This window comes from Morone saxatilis, unplaced genomic scaffold, assembly GCF_004916995.1.
Source record: "Morone saxatilis isolate NCDOM2014 unplaced genomic scaffold, NCSU_SB_2.0 Contig23, whole genome shotgun sequence".
Classification (NCBI taxonomy): domain Eukaryota; kingdom Metazoa; phylum Chordata; class Actinopteri; family Moronidae; genus Morone; species Morone saxatilis.
In genome coordinates this window covers 12945405-12954858 of record NW_023339796.1, presented here as the reverse complement: position 1 = coordinate 12954858, position 9454 = coordinate 12945405, and the positions used below count along the sequence as shown (strand labels likewise).

The window sequence follows — 9454 nt, the reverse complement described above, 5'->3', positions numbered from 1 at the left end:
TTTGATGGTTGAGAGTAAAGATCACAGGAATAACTTTATTTCAAGCCAGAAGGTATTTTGAATGACAAGATTAATCTCTGAATTCACAGTGGTTGTCAGCTGTGTCCAGAATGTTTGTTTCTCCTGCACATACAGGCAATGTTTTTTTTCCTTTATTTTTTTAATCCACTGTGCCATCCAGAGTCTCAGGTGGTCCGGTTCTTTGGTGGAAGTGCTGTTTTCAAATCTGTTGGCCTTGTGTCGATTTTGCTGGAGGGCAGGACAGTAATGGGTCCCAGCTGGATAGTTTGCTCTGTAAAACAAATCACATGGGGGTGTCATTCAAAAATGTTAAAGTGTTTTACAGCTGCACAAAAGTACGTAAATAAAACTGGTTTAATGCTCATCAACTGATAAAGTAAACCAAACACATACTGTTAAACACTGGTACTGTAAATCAATTACATAGATTTCCAAATTTACTTTGCATTAAGGACCTGGGAATTTTGAAGAGTTAGGAAAACAGAATGCACCTTTAAAATGGCTAAAATGTAAGATATGTCTTACTTATTGATCTTATCTAAAAAGAACAAAAAAGTAAGAATTTAGTAAATTCAATTTGTGTTGTACCTGCTGTGGACTCTACCCCTCTCTTCATCAGTCTAGCAGAGGATTGCTGAGGTTTGTTGAGTTGGCTCGGGTGCAGTTTTGGATGAAAACGGAAATAACTGGCAGTGTGTTGTCTGGGTCTGTTCTGGACTAAACTCTCCTGTGGAGTCATGTGGGGCCATACTTGTGTACTTATACTTGTGTTTGTGGTAGTTTTAGGAGATTCTGTGGACTGTGGCTTCTCAACCCGATGGGAGATATCGCAGCTTCTACACGTCTGGTCGTTCCCATCAACTGACCTCCATCTGGATGAGGAGGCAAGAGAACTGAGTGAGATCATCAGTGCAGCTCATAGTAGGCAACGTTTTCAGATGGCATTCAAGAGGTACAACTTTACTACTTATTTTCTGATTATAAAATTGCTGCATCATCAGTTTAATACCTGTTCTCAATTAAAGAGCAGGCCCTGTTCTGAGAGCTGGCTGTTAACAAAACTGGAACAGCCTTCACGTAGCAGGTTATGTAGACCTGGGGGAGGGGGGGGGAGAGAGAGAGAGAGAGAGAGAAGAGAGAAGAGACGAGAGAGAAGAAAGAGACGAGAGAGAGAGAGAGAGAAATACAATTATGCTCCTCTCTCATCCCTCATGCATATTGTACAGTAATGTAACTAAAGGGAGTCTTTTACTGCACTGGCATGCACTTATAGACATTAAACCTTTAATTGAAAAACAATTAACCAACCTGATTGCTGGGCTCCTGATAGAACCTGAAGGCATCAAGTTGAAACCTCAGCTTGTGCTCTTCAACTCTTGGTAAGAAATGGGACCTTGAGTTTGTCAAGTAAGCATCAGCGAGACATCTGTTACGGTAACAAAAGAAGACAAATTCAGTTACTTTAAGCTCAAAAGAAGTCACAAAAATGACAACAATTTTAACAATAATCTTCATTTTATGGTTGCAGGATGGTGGGTTTTGAGATTCGGTAGTGGAACTCACCCGTAATTCTCAATAAAGTCGTATCTTAATGCAGCCTCTGCATCAGGAGTTGCCGTGGCAACACAGTGGTCAACATAGACTCGCAGGGGCGTGTGGTCACCAACGACGGCAGACACTTCTAAATGAATGGGGTCGCCCAGGTAGTAAGAATAAGATCCCCTCTTAAACTGCCAATCATCTGTGAAGATATGATAATTTAAAAAAAAGAGAAATTCAAACATTCAAGAAATTGTCCTAAAAGAGAAGCTCAATGATCATAAAAACTAAATGGCATAACAATATTCTGAGGATGCATGAAAAACAAGAAGATGCTCCATCAATGTCATCCTTTTAATACCAGTCATGAGTAGCACATAGAAATCTATCTGACTCTCTGCTGAGGTCATGGAGACAAAAGGAACCCAGGCGGGATGCACGGAAATGCCATCCACAGCATACCTCCTGAAAATAGACAGCAGAGCAATATTTCAGGGTTAATTTTCCAGAATAAAGGAATAAACCCAAGTAGAGACAGTACACACAAACTACCATGTCAAAATGTACAGGACTTACTTTTCATAATGACATTCCACTGGAATGGTTGCTCCATCCAGTCTTAGCAAACCATCAGATGAAGGTTCAGGTGAGTAGACCAGAGTATTAGAATAGATAATCTTCTCCTTTGTCGACTGAAAGGAAACATGTTAGTCTTGCAGAATGAGAGTTCTACATGGCAATATAACAGGATTCTAATCCCACACCCAGTCACCGAACACCTGACACCGAGTGAGGTGGACAACAGTTTAAGATAAACCAAGAGCAAAACTCTTACTGAGAGTTTAGTCCCACAATCCATCAGGTCGGCCCGCAGGGTGAATTCCGCCTCTCCTGATGGGACTGCTGCGCATGCACTCCCCTCGCTCACTGAACCCGAGCCCAGGCTCAGATGTCTGCCGTCCACCTGAAGGCCTCTATCAAACATGTCCGCCTGCACCACAACCTCCATCGAGTCCGGGTGGCAGTTGACCACGACGGGTCGAGGCCGCGGCGCGCTGATCTCCGCGCTTTGCTGCGGGTTGACCGCAGTCAGTGGAGGCTGGCGGTTACCGTGAGTCCTGCTTGGGATGTGGGAGTTTGTTGATGCGTTGGAGCCTCGGCTGTACATGGGCTGGCTTTCTGTGAGCGTGGAAGCTGACATGATGACGATAATCCACCAAAAAGAGGTTGTCTGAAGCTTGTGGTCCATTCTTGACTTCGAGGTTTGGAAGGAGCGGCGGTGTCCGACGACCTCTGAACATATCACAGCTGTAAGTCATCTGCGGTGATTTCAAGTCCTCAAACACACCTGGGCCGGGGGTTGGACTGATAGTAACTCGGTTTCACACAGCGTGTCTGTTTATTGTTACTTCAAACGTGTCAGCATTAGAGTGTTATATAATTGTATTGCCTAATTAATAACATAAGATAACTTAATATGTCCTCATTTTGGTAGTGTGCTCCTTTGGCAATGCTATATGTGCTATAAGCGAAATACTCCACTTGGTGGCACTATAACAGCAACAATTAGTTCAGTTCGTCAGCTTGGAAATTATTTTCTATCTCCATCGACACTGTTAATGTAACTCAATTCAATTAAGTAAATTCTGAACAGTGTTCATTCATTAATTAGTTCATTCATGTATTCTCAGTTTAGAAGTATATTGCTTTAAGTCTTGTCCTGAGCTATAGGCAGCAACATCAATGTTTTAGCATCCATTTAATCATTTGAATTAAGATATGCCCTTTTGGTTTAAATAAATTGTTTTTAAGTACAAATTTGATTATAAATTATATTCTTACACTGTAAAACAGCGTAAAATTGCAATGCCATGAAACAGGAGAAGGGCCTGATAAGATCCTCTTGGGATAAAGGAGCAGCAGAAAGGTTTGAATACAACACATACAGGCTGCCCCACTTTAACCACGGAAGTTGTTGGAGATGTGTGCAGTGTGAGAGGAAGTTACTTTTAGGAAGTAAAAACAACAAACAAATCTTTTAAGTATGCTGCCTGTTACAAACACAGGAAATGATTTCACACCCAAAATAGCATTTTTTCCCTTAAGATTTCATTGTGTCCCCCCACCTCTGAAACCAAACCTTTACACCCTGTACATACTGTAGTATTTTTTTGATTATTATCACATGAATACAGATATCCTGCATTTCCTGTCCCTCCTGTGTCTGACTCTGATCTGTGTCAAGGACGTCATAGGTATCTTTCAAACACAGCAGCCACAAATCTCAGTTGTGACATTTCCACTGAACACAGCAGCGTTGCAAATTTAAACGGAAATCTATATTTCACTTTCACAACACGGCTTACTTTCAGTTTTGAAGCAATTCCCAAAACAAAGTGCCCAACACTGAGCCGAACCACTTAACAAAAATCACATTAGAGTCTTCAGTTGACTAAGAAAACTTTAACTGGACATTCCCCTGTTAATTCTTTGCTATTTGGTACTAGATGTTTAACAGAATGACACTTGACCATCTGCTGTATTTCTGTAGACTCCAACCCACCCTGACCTCATTGTGTCTATAGTAATAGTTAATCCAAACCCCTAAACAAGACAGTGAATATCCATTGACTGACTTTCACATCCCTCTGAATATCAGAAGACCTTTTACCGCCAATATTATGGTCACCTGATAGTAAGTTAACAATTAACACTGGAGTTTCCAAATGAAGTGTGGACAAACAAACGTTCTATAGCAAATGCAATTTTTCCTGTAAATCATATTGTTGTGTATAGATTAACCAACTCTAACTGTAACCCTATTACTTGAATGAATGAGAGATGAATGATCAATATGTAGCTTTGACATGTCGCTGTAATTTCTCTTTATCAAGGTGAATATTACTTAAAACTTCTCGAAGTAATGCATTTTCTGGAATTAAAGTAAAAAAGCAAACAACAGTGAATAAATGAATGATAAATCAGCAGGATTAATGCAGGAAAAAAATATTTATTAGGTGATTCTTACAGAAAGAACAGTGTTACATAACAATAAATAGTTGATAATAAATAGACCAGAATAAAACAAATGTCATTAATAAATAAATAGCATAGTCACAGAAAGTACTTGAACACACCATTTTGATGTCAAATATAAGTTAGACGACTACATAAACTGATAAATGTACCTTTAAAAGATAAAGAGAGTGTTTTTTGTCAATGAACTATTACTGTAGTTTGGTCATTTGTATGCAAAGTGGTTCTGTATAGTTTTCTAAAATTACTGATCTGTTAGAGCATGATTCATTTAGTGTGTTCTCCAGAGTTCATATATGCAATGACTCTGTTGATTGTGATGACGCGGACCTGGAAGCCCTTGAGCCCTTTGCAGAGGCTCAGTCTTTCATCGTAGGTGCTTGGGCGGTCTGCAGCAGCCTTAAAGAAACACAAAGCAATTATGAATGATTTAGTACAATTAGACTATATGACTGTTTTTCCAAAACTTTGAAATCAGAGATACCTGAGTAAATGCAAAAAAACAAAAAAACAAACAAACACACAACTGTATCTTAAATCATGGTTATGGCTTGGATTAAAAGATCCCTTACCTCCTCTGAGGCCAAGCCTGTTGGCAGAGATCGTGTAAAGCAGTTCTGTTGAGAGAAAATTATTCATTTTAAACATGTTTGACACTTAACACTGTCTAACACTAATAGTAACACTAACACTGTCTTTGATTAACAATTCAGTATTACATGAGCTGTGGCTGTTGATATAAACAATGGTAGTTGATTACAGTTATACTATTGTTTCATAACAGAAACCTCAATTTTCACCCCTTCGTATACATTTTTACATGTATTATATACGCTTATCATACATAAAACGGATGGGATAGCTTGTAATAGGTGATCTTGCCTAACAGCCCCTCAGGGGACAGCTAGTGTTAATGGTATTAAACTGAAGCTGCATACTGTAGAAAGTATGTAAAATAAGTTACCTCCATGAGTTCTCTGAGGCTGAAAAGAACAGTTGGACCGAGTAAACTGTCAGGGTCCGGCTGAGCAGCTAGAAATTTGTAGTAGTGATGCAGATCCTCCTCAATGTTTGTCAGACATGACTCCTGGATGGAAAAACAGCAAAGACAACCATAAATACATTATATTAGATGATATTATATATATATGCACGCAGTGGTACCTTTCATAACATATTAGGTTTTTGTTGGAAATATGTAGATTCAATTCATGTTTATTATTGAGGTCATTGTTGAAGGTGGTGTTTTACTGGACTGCATTATATTGAGAGGTGTTTCTATTTTTTAGTCCTTCCTTTTCAGATACATGAAGCGGGCAGAATATTAGAAACACCTCTGAATATGACGCAGTCCAGTACAACACTTCACTAACTGTGACTTCAGTGCTAAAACATATGAATGAACACCTCTATGACAGCGTCGACAAAAGCTGAACATTATAGGCACCATGAAAGAATACGTTATGGCAGAACAGTTGTATTGGATTGCATTAGATTGTACAAGGGTACCTAATAAAATGGACAAAATGCAGTTGCTGAAGGTTGTTCCTTCCTTTTTATACAGAATGTGTACTTTTTTAAAGCCTCATTAAAATAGTTAGATTTGTATACGCTCTTAAAAGATACATAAAAGTAAAATAAAACAATAAAAATCCTTGCCTACCTGATCAAATTCTGAGTTGATGACTCCGGAGCATACTGCTTGCTGTGGGACAAACACAGTACATTTTTTTAATAATATACAATTATAAAAGATCTACCAAAGGTTTTGTGTATCATATATCATACAGTTGAATGAGATACAATACATTTTAATAATAGAAATAATGAATTCTCTCTCTTGAAATACATTTTCATACTTTCATTATTTACCTTTGGTGCACACACAGATGCTGTTTTAGTCTCCATGTTGAGCTTCACACCCTGCTTGGTGCAGTTGATTCCACTGAACAGGTTTTCCTAAGGTCACATAAAAGATTTTTTAAAATATTTTTTTTCCAAACTATAAATTTGAGACAGATTAGAGATGACGCTGTAGAAATGAATCTTTGCTTAGTTTTGCAGGTCTACCTGTGTGAGTGCTTTAGTGATGTTGTGTAGAAGAGATTGTGCATATAAAACACACGAGTCTGCCGTTGGTCCTGTACTCATCACTGGCAAAGACTGGCTGACCTGGCACAGAGGGCAGGCGAGCACTAGGAACAGCAGCGCAGGAGAGAAGTCTGATGGAAAAAAAGAAAAATATAGTTGCCAGAGTAAATCTTCAATATCAACTACTTTTGGATCCAAAAAGAAAATACTGTTCAGTCAGGTACATTATACTTACAGAGCTTGACGAGTGGCATCTTGAATAAGGTTGTTGATTCAGATTCGTTGGTGTAACTGACTAAACTCAGACATCCTTAAGTATTTTATACTCACTGTACAACACTGATGTAGGGATTTCCCTCAATATCACCAAATGCTTTGGCGAAACTGGAATTGCCACACACACACATACAATGAGTAATGAAGCTTCACCTCATTGACATTTCAGAAGAGGGCATAGTGAAAGGGTTATGTTATAGGCTATTTTAAACCGGAATCCTGAGACAGTCACCCCTTAACAATCTGCCATGTCCAGTGTATAATAATTTCCAAATAATTTCTGAGCAGCCATTTGAGGTGGAAATTATGTACTGATTCTCGTAGTTATGTTGAAGTATGTGTAAAATGTAAATTTTCATTAGAATCATTCTGGGTTTTGTAATCTTTCGCTCAGATGCTTTTTAGTAAAAAAAATTTTTTTTAATAGTTTAGTAATATTTTGATCAACTGATGAGTGTAACTGAATCTCATTTTTGTCCCCATCGTCAGAGTTGTTCCCCTCTTGCTTTCAGTAATTCTCAGTTACGTAAGTGTCAACACCAGTGCGAATGTGCGAATGAGCAGAAAAAACATGACTGCGCCTATTTGTACTAGCTAAATATGTAAATGGAAGCACACTCACAAGCTGCACTCGAATAAATAGTTTGTGTTTTTACAGTAAAATAACGTCAACCCAGGCAGAGTAAGCTGGGATACGAAATGCAAATGAACTCTCATGAAAATCAGCCAAATATAAGTTCACACACTTGAAACATTTATTACTTTTTCTCTTTTTTTGTTTTTACAATCATTATACAGTACATTTATCAATGAAGCATACAATAGAAAAAGAAACTTTGTGTTAAATGACATTCTTAAAAAGGTGAGTGACAACACTTAAACACAGCCAGACGACAAGGCATGTTCTTCATCATTTTAATAAAGTATCTTTTAACATTTACATACAGTATGTCCATAATTTTTTTTCAACAGATAAAATAGATAGTCTGTGATTTGTTCATATATTTGTTTTATGTTTACCCTTTTTAGCATGAGTAAATTGAGTATAACAAACGTGACTTGGCATATTTTTATTTAGGGGCTGTTCATATCAACATACCGCCACATTTTCTATCACTATTGTGATAGAAAGAGATTTTATTTTAACCCATATTTTGTCATTTTGTCTCTTCTATCGAGTAGATGAAGGCATTTGACAAATAAAAATGTGTCTGAATAAAGTTGACAATGTTGTCCAGTATAGCTCTAAATGCATCTTTAAAGCAGGTTGAAACTGTAGCAGCTTTTCGAGTTACATCCAATTTTGTGTCTTAATTATCCTAACAAGAACCCCTGTGAAGCTGGGCAGCAACCAGCAGCATTTAAACACCACTGTGAAGCTAAGCTGCAAGTCAGCACAGTGTTGATCATTTTATATTGCAACAGCTCAGATAGTACATGTTCAATAGTGAGTTCTGATGACACAGTGCTCTTATGGTAAACAGGTGAACAAGGGGTGTCTACAGATAAACTGATCAGTCCTCTTGATTATTACAAAGACAAGCAAAAAGAAAAATTGATCTTCAGTTCAGTCAAGCGTGGGCCCTAGAAGTCAGCATCCTTTCTGAGACAATGGAGAAACAAGGCGTGCAGGCGCTCTCTCCAACCCAGCATTAACATACATGAGTGTACCGTGCAAAATCATGAAGAGGCAAATCAGGGCTAGGGATGGAATTAAACTGAGAGGATTCCCCTAATTCTAGGAAATACGGCGTGATGAAAAGCCTGCACGAACTCAACAGTGTGCATACAGAAAGCAGTGACGATTCAGATTCTTTTAGATGTCGGGTCCTCAGTCCTTCGACAGCGTCCTGCAGTGCAATGCATTATGAATGTGTCTATTACCGTATATGGTGTATTAATTTCTCCAGTCAGCACAGATGAAGTTTCATTAGTTAACACTGGTGACAGTCCATGGAGCGGGAGGTAAAGATGACGTGCAGACGGACACACGTGTAGATGGGGTGTTTTATTTAGATATCGCTTTCTCTGCCTGGTGTCGCTGATGGGTGTGAGCATGCCTGTCACAACAAAGACAAGAAGTACATTAGAGTGAGTACAGGACAATCTGACAGATATTGTAGATATAAAGAAATACAAAAAATATAAAAACATAAAATATAAAGAAAAGTGAGAGAGAGGGGGGATTCACCTGGTCAGGTCCTCTATGTCTACCAGCATGGCGTCCTGCTCCACATGCAGCTCGTCCCTCAACAGCAGCAACTGCACCAGCTCCTCATTTAGACCTGTGTTGGATTTATGTAAAGAGGAGGAGAATTAGATCTGTGAAAATGGTTAGAAAATGTCCACGTTTTTAATTATAAGTTTAACATTTCTCACTGTCAGTGTTTAAAAATGCATTGGTCGTTAAGTCTTTTGATATCTTAACTTCCAGTTGATATGTTTGTTTTTTCAGTGATTTTTCTGTTTGTACTTTGTGTGTGTGTGTGTG

General features: G+C 38.4%; 2 protein-coding genes across 2 annotated transcripts in view; both read right to left on the bottom strand.

The window, feature by feature from the left end:
• LOC118334268 (zona pellucida sperm-binding protein 3-like) lies at positions 1-2951 on the bottom strand. The gene is made up of 8 exons (XM_035670115.1): positions 2396-2951; positions 2137-2252; positions 1922-2025; positions 1585-1762; positions 1330-1447; positions 1031-1116; positions 610-893; positions 1-292 (listed from the first exon to the last, which is right to left on the bottom strand). The coding sequence occupies exons 1-8, from the start codon at positions 2807-2809 to the stop codon at positions 186-188; spliced, it is 1407 nt and encodes a 468-aa protein (XP_035526008.1). The 5' UTR covers positions 2810-2951; the 3' UTR covers positions 1-185.
• Positions 2952-7749: 4798 nt separating this feature from the next.
• The window catches only part of zgc:153615 (uncharacterized protein LOC777747 homolog), a gene marked incomplete in the record, with an annotated part of 6468 nt that continues 4763 nt past the window's right edge, over positions 7750-9454 (bottom strand). The window contains 2 exon segments of the mRNA XM_035670118.1: positions 7750-9023; positions 9155-9248. Coding sequence (XP_035526011.1) covers positions 8972-9023; positions 9155-9248 — 146 coding nt within the window.